At 48.2% G+C, this 24,532-nt stretch overlaps 2 protein-coding genes and 2 long non-coding RNA genes across 11 annotated transcripts in view; 1 reads left to right on the forward strand and 3 right to left on the reverse strand.

Moving 5' to 3' along the window:
- Positions 1 to 9,021, reverse strand: part of LOC116096674 — a 16,134-nt gene extending 7,113 nt beyond the window's left edge. The window contains exons 1-2 of the long non-coding RNA XR_004121077.1: positions 9,004 to 9,021; positions 92 to 225 (exon numbers count right to left, since the gene is read on the reverse strand). This is a non-coding gene — a long non-coding RNA (uncharacterized LOC116096674). The remainder of the gene's footprint in view (positions 1 to 91; positions 226 to 9,003) is intronic.
- Positions 1 to 24,532, forward strand: part of Csmd2 (CUB and Sushi multiple domains 2) — a 582,522-nt gene that overhangs the window by 266,725 nt on the left and 291,265 nt on the right. Inside the window, exons 1-3 of one of the 8 annotated variants that reach the window (XM_031378720.1) lie at positions 16,381 to 16,973; positions 17,226 to 18,004; positions 18,182 to 18,285. The exons of 4 other annotated variants lie outside the window; for them this stretch is intronic. The gene's annotated coding sequence lies outside the window, so the exon portion shown is untranslated. Of the gene's footprint in view, positions 1 to 16,380; positions 16,974 to 17,225; positions 18,005 to 18,181; positions 18,286 to 18,613; positions 18,926 to 24,532 lie in introns of those variants that run through there. 3 more of the 8 variants (XM_031378722.1, XM_031378721.1, XM_031378723.1) reach the window with 3 other exon arrangements.
- On the reverse strand, positions 12,153 to 12,851 carry Hmgb4 (high mobility group box 4). The gene has a single exon (XM_031378724.1). The coding sequence runs from the start codon at positions 12,707 to 12,709 to the stop codon at positions 12,200 to 12,202; it is 510 nt and encodes a 169-aa protein (XP_031234584.1). The 5' UTR covers positions 12,710 to 12,851; the 3' UTR covers positions 12,153 to 12,199.
- LOC116096673 lies at positions 18,147 to 18,745 on the reverse strand. The gene is made up of 2 exons (XR_004121076.1): positions 18,498 to 18,745; positions 18,147 to 18,302 (listed from the first exon to the last, which is right to left on the reverse strand). It is a non-coding gene; the product is annotated as an uncharacterized LOC116096673 (long non-coding RNA).

Raw genomic sequence — 24,532 nt, forward strand, 5'->3', positions numbered from 1 at the left:
ACTCAGAAATTCGCCTGCCTCTGCCTCCCAAGTGCTGGGATTAAAGGCATGCACCACCACTGCCCGGCCCATTTCTGAATCTTTTACTCACATCACCAAGAGAAAAAATCTGAGTGGCTCCTCTCTCCAAATGGTATCCATGCCTTGTCCAATCAGCTCACCCTAGGAAGAGGCATGCTTAGCAGGTGCGAGCAGAACTTCAGAAATCCATCTCCTCAGGAACAGCTTGTTGGGGAGAAGAAAAGTCCCCAAGAAGGCTTAGACCAGGCCAGAGGCCCTTAGCAGAGCTTCCTCAATGGCCCAACTTTCTGATTCCCCTTCAGGCTCCCTCAGGAGGTGATAGAGAAAACTCTTCTTTGTACCAGCCTCCTTGAACTAAACAAAATAATGCAGAATAACAACCTAGTGCTCTGTGAAGAGAGCTTGAGAGCCATCTCAGAGTGTCCTCGTATCGACTTGTGTTGTCTGTATGGCTTTGAAGGTCGGCAGAAGAGAACCTTTGTGATTATTCTGAGTATCTAAGTATCTAAGTACCCCCCTTCAGTTCTCAGAATGGTAATGCCCTGAGATCTAGAGATATAATTAAGAGCAGATGAGCCTAAAAGAGGTTGATGGTGATGAGTCTGGGAGAGAGAGCTGTGTTGTGAGCATCAGGTCCTCATCCTCCTCATGTGGCTCTGAGGAGGACGAGTCTGTCAGAGGAGACCTCAGTTCCTGGAGTCACTAGGCCCAGGAGTCCTTCAACTTCACTCCACCTAGCACTTGAGACACAGTCCAAGAATCCAGCCCAAGGAGTTGGGACGGCTTAGTCAGCCTTAGGCCATGAGCTCCAGCACTCTGGACAGCTCTGCACTGCTAGAGTATTGAAGGGAACCTGCCAGTCGGACTGTTTCCTTCCAGTGGCCATTTGCCTTCTGCCCACACCGCAGTCTTGCCAATCAAAGGCCGAAGCATTCGGCAGCCCCTCCCACATTAGCCTTTACTCCCCTTCCAGTGCTTTCTCTGACCTTAATACTTATGAAAGGTGTGGCTATCCCAACAGGGCAATACCATGTTTTATTTGATCCATTGACTGTACTGACCTAAATCTATATCATCTGTCACACCAAGAATGGTTTGACCTTCTACAAGGAAATGAATGCTTTCTGAACCAGAGTCCGGCAAGCAGCTTAGGCTTAGCTAGCAGTGAAAGTCTGGGACCTGGGGACTTCTGGGGCATTAAATCACCATCAAAACGTGGCCTTGAGTCTGCAAGCTGTTGATTTGGTGTTGCAGTGGGAAAAAAGGTCTCATAGCTACCACAAGAGGCAGTGGAGAGAAGGCAGTAGACTCAAATAATCTGAGTTTGTCCACTTGAGAGCTGTGTGACCTCAGGCAAGTGATTTAACCTCTCTGTGCTTCCATCTTCACAGCCTCTGCCCCGTGAGACTGTTGTGCGAGTTATGCGTGTCAGTGTGTATGAGGTAACTAGAACCGTAGCTGGCACACAGTAGGTGCTCAAAGTGGAGTCTATTCCCCAGGAACTGCTCAGGTACCTTCCCCCACACCTCATTCTTATCTCGAGATAAAACCCGGAAGCAGAGTTGGGGATCCCATTAGGCAGGAAAGAAAACTGAATCTATCACACTCAGTAAATTGCTCAGAGCCACATCGTTGGTCAGTGTCAGGGACAGTTCCTGTGATGGAGAGTCTGGCTCCAGAGCCCACATTCTTTCTCATCTCCCCAGTGACTGCCTCCCTTCCTGGTCAACTCTGCCTTTCATAATGAGCCCAACCTCACCAGTCCACTGCCGGCTCTTGGTACCACTAGAGTAAGTGCCATTGCTGGAATTTCCACAGCACCTTCTGCCCTGACAAGTCTGGCTCATGTGGCTCTGTTTCTGTGTCTTTGTTGAAGCTGTCACATGACACTGAGGATGAGCAGCAGACTCTGGGTCAGTAGTGGCCCAGACCCTGGCAGACCCACAGCCAGAGCTTGTGGAACAGTCAGGGGAAAGATTGGGGGCCCCAAAGATATAGGAACTCCATTGGAACACCAACAGAGTCAACTAACCTGAACCCTTGGGGGCTCCCAAACCAAAGAGCATACATGGTCTGGACCTAGCCCCTCACCCTACACATATGTAGCAGATGTGCACATTGATCTTCTTAGGGGTTCCCCCAACAACTGGAACAGGGGTGGGGGGTGTCCCTGACTCTATGGCTCCTGTGGATCCTGTTCCCCTAACTGGGCTACCTTGTCTGATCTCAGTGGGAGAGGATGTGCCTGGTTCTGCAGAGGCTTGATGTGTCAGGGTGAGTTGGTACCCAGTGGGGTCTCCCATTTCTTGAAGGAGAGGTGGGTATGGGGAGAGGTTGTGCGAGGTGGGGTTGTAATCAGAATGTAAAGTGAACAAAAAAAAAGAAAGGAAGGAGGGAAGGGAGGAAAGAAGAAAGGAAGGTAGGAAGGAAGAAACGAAGGAACGAAGGAATGAAGGAACGAAGGAACAAGGGTCAAACAGCCCCTCTCTCCATCATGTTGAAGGAAGATGATACCTGCTTCTCTCTGCCTCTCTCTGCCTCTCTCTGACTCTCTCTGCCTCTATCTCTCTCTGCCTCTCTCTGCCTCTCTCTGCCTCTCTCTGCCTCTCTCGATCTCTCTGCCTCTATCTCTCTTTGCCTCTATCTCTCTGTGTCTCTCTCTGCCTCTCTCTGCCTCTCTCTATCTGTCTCTCTCTGCCTCTCTGTGCCTCTCTCTATCTGTCTCTCTCTACCTCTCTCTGTCTCTCTCTCTCTGCCTCTCTCTGCCTCTCTCTGCCTCTCTCTGCCTCTCTCTGCCCCCTCTGCCAGCTGCAGCTCTAGTCTTGCTTCAGTCTCTCAGCCTCTGGATTCAGTTGAGGAAACATCCATCCATGAAATCACATTGCCTTCCAGCCCCATTAGATCCAGGGCAAAGCTCAGCTTCTGAACCAGAACCTTCCTCCTAAGCCACACCAGTTTCCTACGATGTAACATCTCCCTCCCTCTCACTGCCAATGAAAGGATAACCCATCTTTGTTTAAGGGAAACTGGAACCCTGAAGGCCTTCAGCAATGGGATAATGCCTGCAGAGCACTCAGAAGAGAGGGTACCTCGAGCACCCCACATGCTGCCCGCGAGTGGTCCGTTTACTACAGAGGAGTTGGGCATCCCCAGGAGCTCCCTCCTACAGCACCTTTCTCAACTGAAGTCCCTGTCAGTGGTCCTTGATGCTGAACTCCTCTCTCCACACACTTACCTTTCACACATCACAGATCTCAACCTCTCCCTCTTTCCCCCAGAGCATGCAGAGTATGCCTTGTCTTTGGGACTCCCATGTAGGACATTCTGCCCAGGGTGTTTAGGGAACAGAGAGAGATGGCAGCGGGGACAGGTGAGCTGTGGAATGGAGTAGGAGCCAGGGGACAGAGAGGCTATGTGACTGGAGATTCTCCTACCCCCTTGACAGGGCAATGTGGGTTAGAGGCACCTGGCCTGATTCTTCAGCACAAATGGACTTGCCGCTGTAGCAGGGAAGGGCTGCTTGGGGGACCACTGAGCTCTTTCATGCTCACTGCTGCTGCTAATTGCAGATAATGCATTAAGAGTACAGGACAGAACCTGCTCATCCTGACATGGGTATCAGGTAGTTCAGGTGGTTTGTAACGACAGGGTGTAAGCCAGAGATGTTGCTGCAGAAAGAGTTGTGGGGGTGTGCTTGGGAATGCCAGCCAAGTCCTTCTTGCACAGGCCCCAAGGAGTAGAGCAGGCATCACCAGACAAACTTAGAATGTATGTCCTGATCCATGGGGGAACTTATGGCTGGGCTCTGGTGTCTGCACAGATGTTATTCACTCATTCTCTAAAAAGCACAAGATGAACATATAGCCAGTGTCTACATATTTCATCTGCAAAATGAAATGTTTAAAGTGCCTTGCAATTGGGAATGTGGTTCGGTGGTACAATACTTGCCTGGCATGACCGAAGTGAGATAGGGAGATGGCTCAGCCTATAAAGTGCTTGCAGTACAAGGATGAGGACCTGTCCTCAGATCCCAAGCATCCACACAAAAAGCTGGGTATGATGTTGATACATGCTCTGTTCCAAGTGTTGGGAAAAAAAGACAGGAAGAACCATGGAGCTTGCTGGTGAACCAGTTAGCCAAATCGGTGAGCTCCAGCTTCAGTGAGAGACCACCCAGTGCTGTAAGAGTTTTCAGCCTGTGTAGGAGTAGGGGATAGGGGCAGGCAACATCCATGCACCCTTTTGTTGTAAGATCCCAATGTCCTCTGTGAGGAACCCTTGAGTATATTAGGCTTACTCCCAGTGGGCAAGGGTTCATGGTCTAAATTAAAGCATAAGTGAGCTTAAAGCAGGCACCATGGAAGATTGGAATGCAGCAGGGATGATGGCTTCCCTACTCTGTCCCTGCTTATGTGTATAGCTCCTGCCAGAGAGCTCAAGGCCGTGTATAATTAGGGCAGGATTGCAGACAGCGGGTTGAGAAGAATGGCTAGATACTCAAGTGAGGTCCCCGTGATCTTCTTCCCACCTCTTCCTTCTCTGAAGGAAGATCAACAGTCAACAAGCCCTGCTTGTGAGCAGACCCAGCTGAAGTCCTGAAGATGGCAGCCATGTAATTAGGAGGATGGTCCTGCACAACACCTCGACACAAAAAAGAATGTGGTAAACAACTGAGGGAGACATTGTGGTCAACCTCTGGCCTCCAAACACACACACACACAAACACACACACACAGATATACACATGAACACATGGACACTTGAGCACTTACTGCCATGCGCATGCACACTCACATGCACACATGGGCACACGAATGCATACACACGTACAGGCATGCAAGCACAGCAGTACCTGCCTCATTCAGATTTGGGTTTTTATTTGTGTTGGTTCTTCCTGTTGTTTGCTTGCTTGCTTATGCAGACCAGCTGACCAGCCTGACCTTGAACTTGCCTCAGCTGTTCTCCTGCGTTAGCCTCCTGAGTGCTGGAATTATAGCCTTACATCTGCAAATTCAGCCCATCCAGGTCTTTTTATTAAGATAATTACAACAAAGTGCTTCAAAGTGCAGGCATCAATAAAAGTTTGTTACTATTATTTTTTTTTTCAATCTGTGGAAAACACGGTATCAGGTTTTAGGACACTAGGTAAGGGAGATAAAGTTACTGCCCACCTCTAAGCTGGGGAGACAGACAATAGGTACAGCTCACTATGCATTGAGATGGCCATTGGTGGACATTATAGACGTTATGGAGCATAGAGGAGTCGGAGATCCGAGTGGAGGGGCTTCCTGGAGGAAGTGATACCTGACCTATAGGGCAATGGGAATGCTCCCTGACCTACAAGAAAGGATGATCCTGAGGTACGTGAGATGGATCATCAGATGGCTCTTGCCCCTCAAGCCTGCCAACCTTAGTTGGACTCCCCAGAACCCACATGATGGAAAGTCCTCTGACCTCCTTCATTGTGCATAATTGTGGCACATTTATGCATGTACATGTGTGTGCATACACTCACACTAGATAGATGGATGGATAGATAGATAGATAGATAGATAGACAGACAGACAGATAGAGAAGGCTAGAGTATCAGGTACAATAGTCCTAAGCACTAGAGAGATTAGAATGACATTTTTAGTTGGAAGTACATGATAGGACATCAAAGTGGGTGTATCAGTTACCTGCTACCTATAGCAAATTAGCTCCAAACCTAGCAGTTTGGAATAATGTTTATTCTCTCCTGTTGCCTAAGTGTGGCTATGAAGGATTCTTGGGCTTTAGATTTCCACTAAGGTCAAATCAGGCTGTCCAGCAGGACTCCCGTTGAGGAAAGGATGGCTTCCAAGCCAGTCTGCCTACTGGCTCCTGCTCCCCGTTGCTGTTAATAGGAGACCAACTCAGCTCCCTTCCACAGGGCAGCTCTGACAGGCTGCTCCGCTCATCAGAGCAAGCCAAAGAGAAGATGACAGAAGTCACGGTCTTTTCTATATAACCTGCTATCAGAAGTGACATCCCTCTACTTTTGCTGTATTTGAGTCATTAAAAGCGAGTCTCTTGGTCCAGACCACACACAGGGGAAGAGGATGGCACAAGAGCAAGGACAGAGCCCAGGGAGGTCATTCGGAGTCACTTTTGAAGCTGCAGACCACAGCCTGCCCGCTGGCCCCTGCTGATTCCTGTCCCTTCCATGTGCAAAACAGTCACTCGTGCCCAAAGTCAGAGCCCATTATAGCATCCCCATGTGAATCTGGTCCAGTGTGGATGAGGCTACAGCATCCATTCTTAAATAGAAACTCCAGAAAGCTGTCCATTTGGATTTGACAATTTTCAAAATGGAACCAAAAAAAAAAAAATTGACACTTCTCCAAATGTCTTAACATGGGATGGGACTGGGTCACAGCATCATATATTCCTAACTCAGAATGAAGGGAAACACTAGGCACAGAAGAGTCAGTGGTCCAGAATTTTGAAATCCAGCCCAAAAAGTGTGGACATTTTCTTGATCCCATTTGAAAGCCTGGGGCAGGTTTCTACTCAGGACTCCTGCTTCCAAACTCCAGCTTCTTCCCCTGAAGCCTGCCTTCCTTCAAAGCATGCATTTGGGGGACCTGGCTCTTCATCCAATAGCCCTTCTAAATATTGTACTGGGCCACGTGTAGTATTGTGTACCTGCAATCTCAGCACTCGAGAGACTGAGACCGGAGGATCACTGTGAGTTTGAGGTCAGCCTGGAATAAATTTCAAGACTAAAAACAAAATTATTGATTAATTAACCAGTTTGTTAAGAAATTAAATTTTGAACTCTCTCAGCCCCCTTCAGCCCCAGCTGCTGTCAGCCTTTTCTCTAATAAGACTTTTCTCGAAATCTTTGGGGGCTGTGTGGGGGGCTGTCTTGTAATTCTCGCTGACATCACTTTCATAGTCACTGGGATTGTCTCCAAACAAAAAACTGGACTCTAGCCCTAGGGACCACCTGTGTTGCAGCTTGTGACCCACCTAAAACGTACCAGGACCTAACCTGAGATGTCTCATGCCACTTAGGGTCTGGGCTCATTAACACCTGGAGTAGATAGGAACCGTAAGACCACGAGACTCACTTTTAGTGAATCGATTATAGCAGCAGCCATACTCCTCGGAACTAAGCCTTCCCAACCCGAACCCCCAGCTAAGACAGCCAAGGAGTAGCTCTCATAGGTCCCACAGTGTCTTTTGTTTGAGCTCAAGGATCCTTGAGGCTGAAGCTGAGCTCCATCTCCAGGAACTTTTTGAGCCTCTGAAGTCTTAACCACTCTCACCCCAGCTTGATTTCCAAACAACCCTTAAAAGCCCTTTCCTAATGCTTAACATCATTTGCTCCTAGGAGAGAGGACTTTCAAAAGAACCATCCTGGTTCCTCTCTATCCCGGGGATTTCCTCTCAAGAATGGGGCAAGAAATTCCATCTACTCCTGGATACCTCCTCATTGCCATGAAACCACAAACAACAGTATCACTAAACTGTACCTTACAAAGGATCCTTGCCTTCTGGTTTCCAATACACACTCCTTCTCTCCTCTGGGCTCCTTCAGGCAGCACCCTCCAAGTCTTGCTTTTAACACTCTGCTTGAACTTTTGTTTTGCCTTAATAATCTTTCCAATGCATTCTCAGCCCCTCCCCGGTCCAGATATGTGGTTCCACAGCTACCCCACATTTTACAGGTCTATATCATGGCTCTCTTCTTAACTTGGTGCCAAACTCTGCATCCACTGACTATTGCAGGTGGTAATCAATGACTCTCAAGTCTTAGTGGCATACAACATGAAACACCTCTCAGACTCTGTGTGTCAGGAATTGGGTGCATCCTAGCTGGGTCACAAGCTGCAGATAGTGGGTCCCTAAGGCTACAGAGCCCAGCTCTTTGTCTGGAGACAGTCCAGTTCCTGACTCTCTCTTGGTTCTTGGAAGGATTTCGTTCCTTGAAGACCAGCCTGGGTAGCTCAGCTCCTATTGTGTGTTACTGCCATATACCCTCTGTGCTTTGCCATGGGATCTTCTTTCATGGGCAGTTTTTCATGTCAGTGTACTTCAAGCAAGGGGAACTCTGTTAAAGTCATATGATTTATAGCCCAATATTTTTTTTTTTTAAAAAAATGACATGGTTGTGGAAGAAGCTCAGTTAGGCAAAGGTCTGCATTTTATCCCCAGAAACCAAACAAAAGCCAGGTAGGATGACACACTCTTGTAATCTCATCTCTGGCTAGTGACAGGTAGAAACTTGACAAGTTCCTGCCAGTAAGAGAGCATGTATGTGCATGTGTGTATGTGCATGTATGCATATATGTATGGGCACGTGCACACTCACATGTGTGCACCTGCTCACTTCTGTGTATGTTTTGAGCACCTATAAATTGACATATTGTTTTGTGGCTTCCACATCTGTGAACATGCACAAATGATAGCATGTTCACTGCCGTGGAAGCCACAAGACAATCTGTTCTTATAGGAATGGAATCTCTAGATGCAGCTCACACAGAGATGGGCAGGGCAACATAGGCTGACATATCAGGAGGTGGAGCCACTAAGAGCATCTTACAAGTCCAGGGACAGTGAGACTGGTTTCTGACCTGATTATGTCATGTCTGACTTCCACAGGTGACAGGCGACCAGGCAAACATGTCACCGTTAAAGGGGAGAATCTCAGAAGCATATACAGCCAGTTTGCATAGCAGGGATTATACCAGGAACCTTGAGTGGGGACAGCAAAACTGTTTGGTGGATGTGGGGTGGGGGCGCTTTAACAGGAAGTTCACTGTCAGTGTACCCCAACTCAAAGATCAAGGACGGCCGCAGAATGCCCTGGTCTCTTGGGTGATCTGTTTGCTTAAGGTGGTACCTTCACCTTATTTACTCTGCAGAAGACTGAGCCAAATGCCACCACCCACCATTACCAAGGGCAGTCCCACCCCCAGCCACACAGCACATTTACAACTATGGCCCTTAGCTCACCTGAAGGTCTGATCTTATCTATGGAAGTGTGACAAGAAGTCACATGACAAGACAATGGGGCACCCCAGCCTTTAGGACCTCACCTTGGTGACCACACCCTGTCTATGGATCTTCTAGGCCAGAGAAATAGCTTGAATCCCCTAAACAGCCGAGGTTTTAGTGGATGGCACAGCCAACAAAAAGATCCCAGTGTGGTTGAATGACATTTTCACATCGATCCTCCGGCAACCTTGATCTACTTCTCTGTTGGGATTTGAGGGAAACCCAATAAATGAAATATACTTATTTCCCTCTCCAGCGCAGAATCAATTGGCAGATGAAGGGAAAGCAAGAGGAGGGTCCACTTCATTACTGAGGAACTGATCAACAGGCAGGCCTGACCTCACTGCAGGGACAGGAAGGGCCAGAAGTAGGACTGGAGCAGAACAACCTGCCCCCGGTGCACACGTGAGACCCCGGATAAAGCATTCCTCTGAAGCATTCGGGTACTCGTACTTACCAGCCCCCTTTCTGGGGAGAGTGAATCAGAGAGAGAGAGCAATCTCACAGTTGCCACACTGGGTTTTTAGCAATGGCCTCTCTAAGCAATTCCCAATGGAGGCCCTCATTATCTCTGCTCTTGGAGGGGAACGTGAGTCTATTAGCCTCCTATCTTCTAGCTTTGCCTCCTCTTCCTGAACTCATCACGGGAGATTGGCACTTGATAGTCTCTGAAGATTCTAGAATGATCAATAATACACATCGTAGATGGAAGCACACGGCTCCTCTCCATCATACTGACAGAACTCTGTGATCCCCAGCTGCACTCATATTTCCTATGAACTTGCCAAGCCTAGCACCCAAACTTCATCTTACACAGGCCCTCTGGCATGTCCCAAGTTCCTGTAATACAACCACAAAGGGCTTTTCCCACAGACTCAATATCCTTAACTGTGTTTTAAACATGGGTGCTGAGATGGTTTAGATGGCGCTGCAGGTAAAGGCACCTGCCATGGAGCCTGACAACTTATTTGGAACCCACACAATGGAAGAGATCCAAGTCCTATTAGTCATCCTCTGACCTACACACACACACACACACACACACACACACACACATGCACGAACATACATGTGTGTACATATGCACATACCCACTTAGAGTGCCCTCTACCCAACCTGTCATGGTCTCATCACCTGGCCCTAGTGATACCTCTAGTATGTTGGATTTTTCTTTCTCTTCCTCCCTTTATATATGTCCCTAGTAAAAGTTACTGGTATGATGTAGGAAACCTTTTAAAATATTGGCTATATTAATGACTACACAGAGGGAGGTACCAGAGAAGACGGGTCACGAAGATGGTGTTGGGCCCAGAGGCTCAGTCTCTGTCTTCTCAAGGGCAGGACATCTCACTGGATTGCCTACTCTTCCATTCATCATGCTAGATGCAAGCTCTCTCTCTCTTCTTCCCTCTGTGTTCCTCCACTATCATCCATTATGGCCATTAGAAACCAATAAAGTCATCTCCTCCCATTGTCTTTAAGTATCCTTCATGTCTTTAAGGATGCCCTGCATCCTGTTGTCAAAACTGACTTGACCTCCCACATTCTCATAACCGCACAGGAAACTGCAAAGGAATAGCACGAAGTCTGTACCCAGAGCTGAGTTTGATGCGCCACACAAGTGTCCACTAGACATCTGCCATTCAGGAGCCAGCTGTGAGGAAGTAGGACAGTCTGTGTCTAAGTACTGGACAGAGGGGACATCGTTTGAACCTACATTTTAAGGATTAGTAACAAAGGGTTGGAGACAATAAGGCAGAAGAAGCAAGGCAGAGGAACAAGGCTGTCAATGGTGCCTTCTAAAGTATGCCAGCTGGCATTCTTTGTCCCACATCTTAACCCAATACCTCTGTAGAGTTTAATCACCTGTTGGCTGTGGGAGCTTATCCCTTATGACCTTGATGATGATAATAAGGTGGGAAGGAAGATCTTAAGGTCGAGGCTAGCCTATGATAAATATCTTTACTACTAACCTTGCATCCGTTGCTTCTGACTTCACAAGGCTACAACCTAGGTTTTGGCCATGGTTGAGTTGTCACATGGTGGCTCAGCTGTAGAGATCCACACTTGTATGGTTGCCACAGCCTCTAGTTCCTTCTGCTTGGAGGGCAGAGCCTCCACCTTTCACTGTCAGCTTAACATCCCCTTAGCTGCCAGACATTTTCCTCCCAGCTCCTTGGACTGCTCCCTTCACCCAACTGCAAGGAAACTTTCTAGGGAAAATTGACTAGCAAGGTAGGGTACCATTGGCTAGAAGCAATACCACCTATTAAGTATTCAGAGCTGTGCTGCCTCGTCTAGTCACTAAGGTAATGCATAAAGCAGGTGCTGTACCCTGCTTTCAAGGAGGTGGCTGGGGCTCCCTAGGAGACACAAGGCAAGGGCGGGGATGAGTGTGGGTTGCAGTTTTTGAGGGGAAGGAGAACATTTAAGTCTGATGATCTGTCTTTTCAATGAAGCAGAAAATGAGGGTGCCTCCTGAGAGGACGAAGGGGAAGCAGAGCCAAGCTGGAGTCCCAGCTGTAAGCTATGGGGGAATGGGGATTTCACCAACATGAGAACTTCTTGGGTGGCCTCATCCCTCCCCACCATGCTTCTCATTCACCACCAGCCCCCCACCCCCCGCTGCTGTGCTTAATGTCCTAACCTTCTCTGTCTCTGGATTCTCACACTAGGCAGGAACATCCCAAAGCCCCTGTCCCATGGACCTGGCATGTGGGAACCCAAACAACTTGATTCTGAGCCCAAAGTTGTAATCAAAATCAAAATGGCTGCCTGTGGAAACAGCACAATCCCCTCTCAGTTTGGCCCCACTCACACGAGATGGCAAGCCACAGCAGAAGCTAGGAATTTTATTAATAAATCTCTGAACCGATCACTCTGCTTTGGTCACAAAAGCAGTGATGTCGCTCCCCATGCCCAAATGACTTTGCACATGTGCTTGACCACCCCAGTCAACCCAGACCATCTGGGTCCTGCAGCCAGTTCCCTCTTTTAGAGCTGTCTCACTGACAGCCAGCCTTCCCAAAGCTGGACCTCAATCAAACCACTCACTTCCATAGAATAGCATCCAAGGACACTAGAACCATTCAGGACACCAGGGCCAGAAAACCAGTTGAATGATGTTTTATTGTTTCAAACTGGTCTCGGCCAATTACAGAGAGTTGTTGCCTTGGCATTGGTTGCGGTAGGCTTCCCTCTCCTCGAGGTACTTTGCTCGCATAAGTGCAGCCTTCTGTTCATAGGTTTTTTTGTCCACATCGGCAGTTGTGGACCACATCTTCCCGGTAGCCTTGGCCACCTGCACCACTGTCCAGCTGGGGTTTTCTTGCTTCAGCCTGGCGTAGTGGTCCAGGGAGAAGAGCAGGAAGGATGATGGGGGCTTCCGCGGTGCCTTTGGGTCCTTCTTTCTCTTTCTTCTCTTGCCTATGTAATTCATCATTTCTCTCTGGTACCGGGCTTTGTCGAGCTTGGCTAGGGCTTCATACTTTGCCTTTTCGTGCCTTGAGATGGATCTCCATTTTTCTGAACATTTTCTAGAGAATTCTTTAAAGCCAAGGTAGGTATTTGGCTGTTGCTCCTTGAATTTGTTTCTGAAATTCAGCATAAAATGGATGTAAGAAGAGACGTTTACCTTGGGCCTTCGCTGGACTTCTTTCCCCATCTTTATACAACCATGATTTCCTTTGCTGGATCCTGCTGATTTGGATAGCAGAGATTTCTGTCTCCACACCCCAGGAGCAATCTAGAAAGTGCCCTGCTTATGGTGAAATTTCCTCTGTGTGTTGAGTCTCAGCCAGGGCCTGGCCTTTTCAGTGCTAGTGGGCTTTGTTGGGTCACAGAAGGGAAACTATGATGTCATCCCTGAGCTGACCAATGCCAGCCAAGCTCAGTCATTTGCAGGTAGGCCCTCTTAGTGATTGGTTTCTCCGGGGACTTTTTTTTTTTCTTCCTCTAAGGAAAGATGAAGGTTTATCTATCTGAACCTTATTAGAGTTGCTACTGGCTCTGGGAATCTTTCTCTTTGGCTTCCTGGAGGCCCTGGGCTTTGTTCAACCTCTGGGGTCTTTATATCCCTGTCCCTCAGTGGGTCATAACAAGGGCTGCCTTTCTCCGCATGATTGTCAGGATGCCGCCGCCTCATCCTCCACTCAGGCTAGAAATAATGAAGGCAAGGAGGGGGGACGTCTCCGGAGCTGTCATGATAACATGTGAAGGCTTTCTGTTTCCCTTGCGCAGTGGCAATGCCTGCTGCACAAAGGGTTTAGTAGTAACTCTAAAAATAATCAGCTATGACAGCTGGGACTTGGTTCCTGTCAGGACAAAGTTGTCTAATTTAAAAGCCAAGCACTTCAGCTCTGAGTCTGAATCCTCCGTTCCTCTGAAGAAATTGGAGGGGAAAGGGGGATGAGAACCTGAGAGTTTATTAATTACATTTGAGTTCTTGAAAATTTGAGTTCTTAGCTCTTCTGGCAGCCCCTCCCCATCCTTGAAAGAGTCCCCATTAGAGTTAGTTTACAGAGTACTAAAAGAGTTAAGCAGATTAGCTTCTTTGGGGTAAAAGTTGATACCCTGCTAGTCGTCCAACTGAGGAGAGTGCAGTAAAGGCCAACAGACCTGACTGTGCGTTAAGTGACCTTACTGAAAATCCAGTGGGAGACAGTCGTGCCACATGCACAGGGCAAGAAAACATGTTCTCATTGACATAAGGCTTGAGTTCAAAGTTGAAGCAGCTACCAACAGACAGGACCATGGATCTTGAGTGTCAACTGATTGATTAGAGCCACTGCCCTGAAAGATTTTGGGGGAGGGCTACAGGAGACATTTTAGGTTTTAGCCTGTGTAAAGTTCAAGGGGAGGGGTTAGAAGATAGATGCACACATACACACACACACACACACACACGCACACACACACACACACACACCACACACACACACACACGGTCTCAGCAGTAACTCCCTACAAGGAAACTATTCTCAGACCTCCAAGACTGGCTTCAACTTTTGGCTTGTGGTAAGGAAAGACATCTCAGCCATACCTTGCCAGGCTAAATAAATAGTTAAATAAATAAATAAATAAATAAATAAATAAATAAATTAATTAATTAATTAAATAAGGAAAGCTATAGGAATCTGCTGTTGTGTAGGCTATACTGACTTGCAGGGATGCTGGGAAACGCTTTGGCCAGTGGAGCTGCCTTGGCTTCCCTGTTCTGAAATCAACACAGTGTGCTATTGAAGATCCACTGCCTGCCCTTGCCTAGCTACTCTACTCGGAAAATAACCAAAGTCCATTTCATGTGGCTAATGAGGAGCCTCAAGAGATCAGAGATGAAGTGAGCTTCGAGGCAGATGTCTCCTGGCTCCACCCTCTCAGAGGTCCCCTGGAGTTGTCACCTCTCTAGACTAGAGGTCTCCTCCCATGGTAAGGTGTCCTTTCTAAGCAGCTCTTCTCCCAGGCTCACAAACTACTCCCTCCTGTATCATCTTCTCTGTAGGCTGGTGACAGTTCTGTTTTCTCTGCCCCAAAGTCCTCTGTCACTTCTCTACATCCCAGGACCTTCCTGAACCCGCCCCTCCTCATCTTTGTGGATAGTCTGTTTATTAAGCACTCCTCAAATTATTCTGCTGGGGCCTTGACTAAGTACCATGCCAGTACTTTCACCACATAGCATCAACCCCCAAGCAGAGGGTATTGAAATTCCAGACATTCAGAATCTGTAGCCTCTAGAGACCTAGAAGCACATTCAGGGGCAGTGCCTGCCAAGAGTAAGGACCCAGCTTCTTCCATCTAATGTCCTGAATTTCAAGATGGCCTCTAGGGTGGGGCATTGATCTAGTAGCAACACAGGAAAGACCTCAGGCTTCCTGGATGGCAGGACTTCTGGCTGCAAATACTCAGCTCTGCTCTTCTGGTTCAAAAGCAACCACAGACAATCCATAAACAAATGACTGTGTCTGTGCCAATAAAGCTTTATTTTCAGAGTTTATAGGCTGGGTGTTTTACATCTACTGGCTCTCAGTCTGGCTATGAGTTCAGCTTTTGTTTAGATCTCTTGATTGCAGTCTACAATAAAAAAAAAAATACACTTTGTGTCATAGCTCATTAACATAGGCATACATATATAATGTGTATCAGCCTCAGTTTCTGAGCATAATGAATCCATGTAATCCTCTTTGCAACCCTATGGGGGTGCTGTTTCCCTTACCATTATAAAAAAGAGGTCATGGTATCAAGTACAAAACTGTGCTAAGTATGTGTGTGACATGCTATTTTCTGTTGTATTTTATTTTTATGGTTAGAAGAAAACCCACAGGCTGATCTCAAGGCTCACTAATGCTCCTGGCTGATCTGAAAACTCCATCTGGGCAAGTGCACTTGGGAACTGTGAGGGATTCTTCCCTCAGTGATATGCAAGGGGAAGAGTGTGGCTTCCAGGTCTAGACAGATGGGAGCTCCAGAGCTGGCTTTGCTTGTTAGAGGGTGACTTCCGGTCAAGTCTTGCTCTCAAATCACGCCTTTAAAAGGCAGTGATGGAACTGTGGTGGCTCCACTGGCAAAGCATTTGCCATGCAAGTGTGAGGACCCCAGCTTGGCTCCCAGAACCCACATTTAAAAGGGAAACAAAGGGCTGGAGAGATGGCTCAGTCATTAAGAGCACTAATTGCTCTTCCAGAGTTCTTGAGTTCAATTCCCAGCAACGACATGTGGTTTACAACCATCTGTAATGGGATCTGATGCCCTCTTCTGCTGTGTCTGAAGTCAGCGACAGTGTACTCGCATACCATATACATATACATATATAATATATATATATATGTAATATATATATATATATTACATATATATAATATACATATATATAATATATATATTATATAATATATATAATATACATATATATAATATATATATGTAATATATATATATATGTAATATATATATATATTATATATGTATATATATTATATACAAATGAAAAATGGCTCTGGGGAGGCAGAGGCAAGGAGGCTCCAGGGTGGCTACTGGTTACCTGATCTACCTGAATCAGAGACCCCAAGGCCAGTGAGAGGGGCCCTGTGTCAAAAAGACAAGGCAGATGGCAGCAGGAGAAGCACCTGTGGATGTTGACCTCTGCCCTCCATGCTCATGTGCACACACAAGCATTCACACAGACACACACAGACACACACACACACACACACACACACACACACACACACACACATACACACACGAACACAGGCCCAACAAGATAAAAGGCATTGTGAGAAGCCAGCCTCTGAAGCCAGCATTTACAGACTGGAATGAAAGGACAAGCAGTTGGCACACACTCTCTACCATGGCTTAGGCTGGATGCAGGGTCAGGAAGAGGATAACCAACTGTCTTTAAAGCAGAGGAAGCTTGCAGGCATCACACCAACCAAGCTGTCCAGGAGGTCAGCAGCAGTAATAGGTCACACTGACAGCACCCAGGCCCCTTCTATGATGCCACAATAAGAGCAATGCCCATCAGTGATGGCCTCCCTCCATACTCACATCCTGCATCCAGTCTCCAGAAAGCATTAGACCCAGCCATGTGCTGAGCCTGGACAGATGATAGATGCTCTTTGATCCTCGAGTCTTAGAAGAACAGAGAAACTAATACATGTGGATGTGACTGATGTGGTCACTGAATGGGAGAACAGATGCTGGGTTAGATGTTGGAACCAGAAAAGGGGGCATTAGGAGACAGCTGGGAACATCTGGATTAAGCCTTCCACTCAGCAGACAGTACTATAGCAATGCTTCTAGCTCTGGACATCCCTGAGCCATCTGCAGCCCTGCTCTTTTGTGGTTTAATTACAACAGCCACTGGTTGCTTCTCCGTTACAGACTGATCTGGATTTCTTTCACCTAAAGTCACCAGTACAAAGCATGCACAGGTGTGAAGGGGTGGGATACATGACACAGACACAGGTGTGAAGGAATAGGATACATGACACAGACACAGGTGTGAAGGGATGGGATACATGGCACAGACACGGGTGTGAAGGAGTGGGATACATGGCACAGACACAGGTGTGAAGGGATGGGATACATGACACAGATACAGGTGTGATGAGACAGGCTAAAAGCAAACAGGAACCCTCCTCTCCCCTAGTTTTTATTCTCCCCCAATTCTCCATTTGTTGCAGCCTTACCATGTTGATAGCCCAACCCTGGGTTGTTAGAGATAGTGTGTGCCTCCCACACTATGGCCCTCATAGCATCTGCATGTGTGCCTGGAACCTGCTAATGCACCAGACACAGTGCTGATGGTGCCATCTCACTTGTCTCAGGCCTAGTTAGTGAGCCAGCTGGGAATTTAAAAGATGCGCACCAAAGTCACCAGGCAGACTTCTTAAGGGGCCCCTATGTGGAGTCTCTACTTCACATTGCTTCCTCTCTGATGGTCCCTAATCTCTGAAGTCTCCCTGGCTGCCCAGAGACTTGGCCTCTGCCAGGGAGGTCATTGCTGTACCTTGAGGCTCCTTGACAGCCAGCTCTGCCTGACTATCATCATTAGGCAGCACCCCCCATCCCTTGTCACGGCATACAACTGCGGATGCAGAGAATAAAGCCACTGCCATGAGGTCACAGGGTCATCGTAGAGGTGAGGACAGAAGACAGCTCCATGACACTCCAGAAACCCTTGCTGGCCTTCATGTGCACAAAGGGTCTAAACCCTCAACTCTGCAGTTGCCCAGGAAGCACCATCATGGTTATCCAGCCACCTTCAGAGGGTGAGGAAGTGACACCCAGGATGGGAGATGCCCTTGGAAGGCATCTAAAACATTTCCTCTGTGGAAGGAGACCAGGAGAAGTACACCTGAAAGCTACCACGAGGCAGAGTGTCCACCATCCCTAGGAAAGGCGGTCTCCTCTTCCTCCCATTTCTTCCATTTTCTAGAAGACGACGACCAAGGCTGACATGGTAGGAACGGCTGCAGGGGGAGCAGCAGGCATCTTTACCTTTTTACCCCAGCTCCGTTCAGTGCCTAGAGCAGATGCTAGCCTACTCATTGACCTTGGAAGCCTATTTGGGGGGGGTGATTAATCAATGTATTACGCCCATGTCTTCTGGAAGTAACATTCTTTGTACTTTACTCAGGTACCACCCATGTTATGTTCCTCTCGCGAGGCCTCTATTCTGTTAGCAGAGTCTCCATGTGCAGTACACAGAGCACAGCGATGCTGAGGAATCCCATGACACTGGTGAGGAGTTGAGGTTGCTTGAAGAAGAAGAGTGGGTGATCACTTAGATGAATAGGAGGGAGCCCCCCACACCCTAGTTCTGTAAGGGGAGCGGGTGGGGTTGGAAAGGCATTCCAGTATCTCTTCTACTCCTACCCTGCCCCCCACACATACAAGATGACCTAAGCTACATCCATCAGGTCTTTTCTAGTCCTGTGATGTTACATATCTACCTAGTAAAGAGCAGAGCTTGGATTCAAGTCCAGTACTGGCTGGTAGCCAGGCTCTGGCCTCTCCTTGAACCTTCTTCCATTCCATCTGTGTAGGATCAGCTGTGGCATCAGCGCTGAAGAAGATGCCTGGTAGAGAGAGATGCTGATGCTATATAAGGCTGGCATGGTCACTAAGCTCTTTAAACCGTTCCCTAGCCCTGGGTCATGCCGGTTTGAGACACCTCAAAGTTCCAGAGGATCAGCGTTACCACACCCTGGATCTCATGTCTAACCTGTTGTGATAGGGACCCAGATGGGAATGGAACCCTGAGGGAACAGGGGTCCTGAGAGCCCTGAAGCTAATGAGAATACGTCTGCTTTGAGATGCTGCCCCAGGCAGCCTGGAATAGGACTAGAAGAGACCTAATGGACATAGCCTAGGACATCTTGTATGTGCGTAGGGAAGAGTGGGAGTAGAAGAGGAGATACTGGGACATTTTCCCTACCCCATCTATTCCCCACAGAACTAGGCTGTGGAGTGCCCTTCCTCTCCTAAGCGAGCACCCACTCATTCCCACCAAGCAACCTCAAACCAGGGCCCCAGGAACCTGTCTTCCTGATAGAAACCCATCTCTTGATTGGCCTAGCTTAAGTCACATGACCACTCTAATCCAGTTGGCTGTTGGGAATTGTCATGTAATACATCTATATGGTCATCCTTTGGGGGAGCTCCAGGTGGAGGGAAACAGACTGGCCTTTGGCCTTAGGGAAGAGTTGAACCCTGTGACTTAGACTGGAGACAGATCGGGACGGGGGTAGAAAGCATCCCTAAAACATTTCTGAGGCCCCATCCCCAAAGCACGGTGCCCCCAGTGCATTTAATGTTAAATGACTTCAACATCTAAGGACACATCTTGGATATCAGGCAAGAAGTATCCTGACCTTCAGCCCTGAGCCTGGGAGGCAAGGCCCAGATGTCAACAACAAAGCTCTTCCCCAGCCACAGACCCAGCCCAGGGCCTTGTTCCTCCAAGCTCCAGGTTCAGACACATCCTCCAGGGAGCCACGAATCTGAAGAAAAAACATTTGCCTGGTGCGGCTCGGGGGGGGGGGGGGTTCCTTGGAGCTAACAATCAGCCAAACTGCGAAGTTCTGCTCATTTGTGGAGTTTATGAAGCCGCTTGTGGGAAAACAGAAACATTTGCCCATAGTGACAGACTCCACCGCTGGTGTCCTGGGGGTGCCTGCATCTGGGAAGTCCCTCCGGGAAGGTATTCCAGCAGCTGCTGAGTGAGTGGGAGGAACAGCCAAGCCCAGAACAGTGTGGTGACCCATGTCGTCCTGGTACAAGTGGCTTCCTTCAGTCTGGAGAGAAACAGGCCCAGGAAAAATTGAAACAAGTGAGGCCAAGTGTTCAGGGGTGGGTTTCCTGTTGCTGCTGCTCATCCCTCCCCCACCCCACTCCCAAAGGAGGAGAGGAAGTAGCTGGGATGAGGATATATAGAGGAAGTTGGTCAGGGAGAATTGCCAGGAGATGAATTTTTCATTAAAGTAAGCATTCCAAGCAAGGGACAACAGTCTTAGGGTTTCTATTTCTGTGATAAAATCCACAGCTAAAACAAGTTGGAGAAAGGAGTTTATTTCATCTTCCAGCTTGAAGCCCACTGTCCAGTGAGGTTAGGGAAAGAGCTCAAAGTAGGTACCTAGAGACGGGCGCTGATTCAAAGGCCACGAGAGAGGGCTGATTACTGACTTGTTCCTCATGGCTTGCTCAGCCTACTTTCTTATAGCACTTAGAATCACACATTAACCATCAATCAAGAAAATGCATTACACACTGGCCCACAGGCCAATCTTGCAGACGTTTCCGCTTCCAGAATGACTCTAGCTTGGGCATAAAAGTAACCAGTCCGGGAGTTCATGCAAGGTGGGCATCAGGCCAGAAGACCCCAAAGGACTTCTGGAATCGAATCTAAGATCAGTTACTCACGCTCCCCCTTCTGACTACAGAGGGGATATGAGGAAAGCACTAGTCCCCACGGGAGTAATTGCTTTAGTTCATCATCTGTTGGTCCACATACATACAGTGCAAGCATCTGGGGCTGCAGAGTTCAGTTGGTAAAGTGCTTGCTGCTCGAACTTGGAACCCTGAGTTCAAGCCTCAGAACCTGAGTGAAAAAGTCACTCATGGCCACAGCTTCATGTAACCCAAAAGCTGGAGAGGCAGAGATCGGAGGACTCCTGGGCTCACTGGCTAGCTCCAGGCTCATTCCAGACCAATGAGAGAAACTTTTCAAAATGCAAGGTGGGTACCTCCCAAGGAATGACACCTGAGGTTAACCTCTATACACATACACACACACACACACACACACACACACACACACACACACACACGAGCATGCACACAAATACACAAATGCACGCAGACTCACACACGTGCACACGCACATACACACACACACACACACGAGCATGCACACAAATACACAAATGCACACAGACACACACACACACACATGCACACACACACATGCACACACACAAGTATGCACACAAATACACAAATGCACACACACATGCACACACACACACACACACACACACACCCTCCATCCTCCCCACCCCCACAAGTGTTCTGGTGCTCCCACAGCCATAACCCCGAGCTTCTTGCCTGCTGCCTGTGGCCGCCTGCCAGCCGTCTCCCACCCTGCCCTCCCGCCCCTGTGCTCTGGCTTCCTCCAGCTGAGCCTTGTACTTTCTGAGAATCAGCTGGGTCTGTTGCCAGCTCTCCCAGTGCGAGTCATATTTGTTATTGTAATTATGTGATTTAAATTAAACATCACATAAACGGATGAGATATGAGTGCGGAAGGAAATACAGCCGCCACAATGGGAACCCGATCGAATACTCTTGAACGACTCTGTGAAGGGGAGTCTCTGTGAAGAATTCAAAGGGCACAATCACCCTAAAGTTCGCTTCCTCAGATCAGGAATACCATCTTGGTACATAGTACCAGTTAGTAAATATTTTTTGCCTGGGTGCCTGGTGTGATTTAAATGAGATGCACCCAATCTCTGGAGTACAAGCCTGTGGTCGGAGAAAAGCCTTCTATGCAAAGCTAACCGGTGATTCCGTGGATGTTTACGTTGTTCACGTGGTAATGAAATGTCTAAGGCACACATTAGTCCTTTTGTGATTCAGTCCTTAGAAATTCAGCTTTAATTTAGTGACGTCATCTGTGAGGCTTGTACGCCGGGAATGAGCAAAGGACCAGACAGTAAGCAGCAATGCAATGCTTTCTTACTATGTAGCCAAGGATGACCTTGAACTTCCTTGCCCTGCCCCTGACCTCTCAATAGCTATGTACCCTGTAATCATTTTATGCGCACTGAACCCGAGGATTCTCAGATGCTAGACCCCACTACCCATCCCTAATGCAAGGTGTTTTCTGTGGCGTGACAGAGAGTTGTAGACACAGCAGCAGTGGACAGTGTGCAAATAAATGGATGGGCGTGGCTGTGACTCTGCAAAGGGTGACACCGTGTCCACAGAAATAGACTGAGCCTTGCTTGGCCGCTACATTCTGTTACTAATTTATCTGTTACTAATTTATTCTGGAGACATGCAAAGAGGCTCCCATCCTGCCCCGTGTGGAGCTTGCCTTACTAGCTGGGGAGATCCTCAGGACCAAAGATGATTACAAGTCAGTAGACCTAGGATGGTGGCACGTGACCCTGCTACAGAAGGGGGACACTGAGCAGGCAATAGTTGACCAGGCTTTCAGGACCAGTGACATTGTGCCAGGTCATCAGATGGGGCAGCAGAGAAGGCATTCTGAGTAGAAGAACCTTAGAGGCAGGGACTCAGAGTAGGTGTCGCCAGAGAGGGAAGATGTAAAAGACCTTGGGCTCAGTTCTGGAACTGGTGGGTCTGTCTCTCCACAAAGACTTTTCTAGAAGGATTAACTCGCTTGTGCCACAGTGTCCCCTCCATCCCCCGACATGGTGGGGAAGAAGCAGGGTGAGGTTCTACCTGCCCCCTCCCCATCTGACCCGCTCCCAGGCCTGCCATGGAGATGAGGGATGGCTCACATTGGAGTCTGAGGTGCAGAAAGGCCTGGAGCCCAAACCCCACAGCGTTACACTAGCTCAGAACCATGGCCCATGACCCAGTCCCCATGACCCAGGGTGCTCTTGCCAGATACAGCAGCTGTGAGGGGAGAGGCACTGCACAGAGACAGGGACTGCCCAATCAGCTCCTCATGACACAGTGCCCCTGCCCCCTGCGTGTCTGGTGACTGCATACATGCTTGTCTTCATAGGACTAGCAGTTTGCAGGGAGGCTGGCACTTAAACCAGTCTCCTGTGTCTCCACTGACAGGCAGCAGGGCCCCCGGATACTCACTGTTGCCATTTGGGCAAGACTTTTCTCAGCGCCTGAACATCCAGACTGCAAGAGAAGCTTTCATGAAGAAATGCTTTTCACAGACCACCTTCCTACAGCCAGGAGCAAGGCTGAGCTCACTCTGCCACTCCCCTTCCCCCAATCAACTCTGAGCATTAAAAGGAGTGATTTTTTTTTTTTAATTCTCCCTAAGCCAGATTCCATTAATGAAGCCCCATTTAACAGAAGTCAATTTACCGAAAAGGAAAAAAAAAAGAAAGCTGCGAGTGGAGTGTACTTGCTTAAATACGTTTTATGTAGTACTGCAGTAGCGATTTACTGGGCAAGCTTGGAATTCCCCAGGCCCCCCAGAGAGAAGTTAATGTGGACAGGAAGGTTTGAAGGGGGAGCCTCTCCCTTTGTGTTTCTTTTAATTATGATTCTAAGAAGGAGCAAAATTAAAGAGGATCCTGGAGGGTGAAGAGGAAGGCCCAGGATGGAATTCAGCCCAGAGGGATCCACGGGCACGTGCGTGTGTGACAGAGCTTCGCTGGCTGAGTGCCCAAGCTCTGAAGGAGATGGTCTAGGTTATAATCTCACCTCTGCCACAAAGTTCTGCGGGATGATGAGTGGGGCTCTTTACCTCTCTGTGTAGCCGGGTGGCCCAGTGGGAAAGAATAGAGAGAGCACAGATCTGAAGGGACACTCAGAACAGTGTTCTTTCCAACACACGAAGCTCTCCTGATTGAATAGTAGTAGAGTTCTGTGTGCGTATGTGCATGTGCATGAGTGTGTGTGTGTGGGTATGTGTCCACCCATGTGTGTGTATACCCATGTGTGTGTATGTGTGTGTGCACGTTGGTGTGTGCATCTGTGTGTGGTGTGAGTAGGTATGTGTGCTCCCATGTGTATATGTGTAGGTGTGTATCCACCCATGTGTGCACCCAGGTGTGTTAGTGTGTCTGTACCCATGTGTGTGTGTGGTATTTGTGGTATATGTGTACCATGTGTATATAGGTGTGTATATCTCTGTATGTAGTGTCTGTGAGTGGATGTGTGTACAACCATGTGTATGTGTAGGTATGTGCACCCATATATATGTGGTGTGTAGGTGTGGGTGGTATATGTCTATGTGTAGGTGTGTGTATAGGTATATGTGTACCCATGTGTATGTGGTATGTATGTAGGTGTGTGTGAGTAGGTGTGCATACACCCATGTGTGTGGTGTGTGTGTAGACATGTATGTATAGGTGTGTATACACCCATGTGTATGTGGTGTGTGTATAGGCATGTAGGTATGTGCACCTGTGTGTGTGTGATATGTGTGTAGGTGTGTGTAGGTGTGTGTGTAGGCATGTCTCTGTGTGTAGGTGGGTGAGCACTCATGTACACATGCTCAGGCTGAAAGCCAGGCAAGAGACAAATCAGGAAGAGGAAGTCTCCACTGAGAATATGGCACATGCTTAACAACTTGAGGATGTGAGTGAGCCAGGCAAAGGTCTGGAGGGAAGGTCAGCATGGCAAACAGAGGGAACTGGTCAAGTGTAAAGGTCCTGGGACAGAAGCAGGCCTGGGCAAGATTTCACAGCAAAGAGCTCATTTGGTTAGAGCATAAAGAAACAAGAGGTGGGCCAGGCAGTGATGGTGCACATCTTTAATCCCAGCACTTG

The sequence above is a fragment of the Mastomys coucha genome, unplaced genomic scaffold (assembly GCF_008632895.1).
Source record: "Mastomys coucha isolate ucsf_1 unplaced genomic scaffold, UCSF_Mcou_1 pScaffold18, whole genome shotgun sequence".
NCBI classification, from domain to species: Eukaryota; Metazoa; Chordata; class Mammalia; order Rodentia; family Muridae; genus Mastomys; species Mastomys coucha.

Coding starts and splice junctions, on each gene's coding strand:
- Hmgb4 (XM_031378724.1), bottom strand. CDS start 12,709: ATGGGGAAAGAAGTCCAGCGAAGGCCCAAGGTAAACGTCTCTTCTTAC.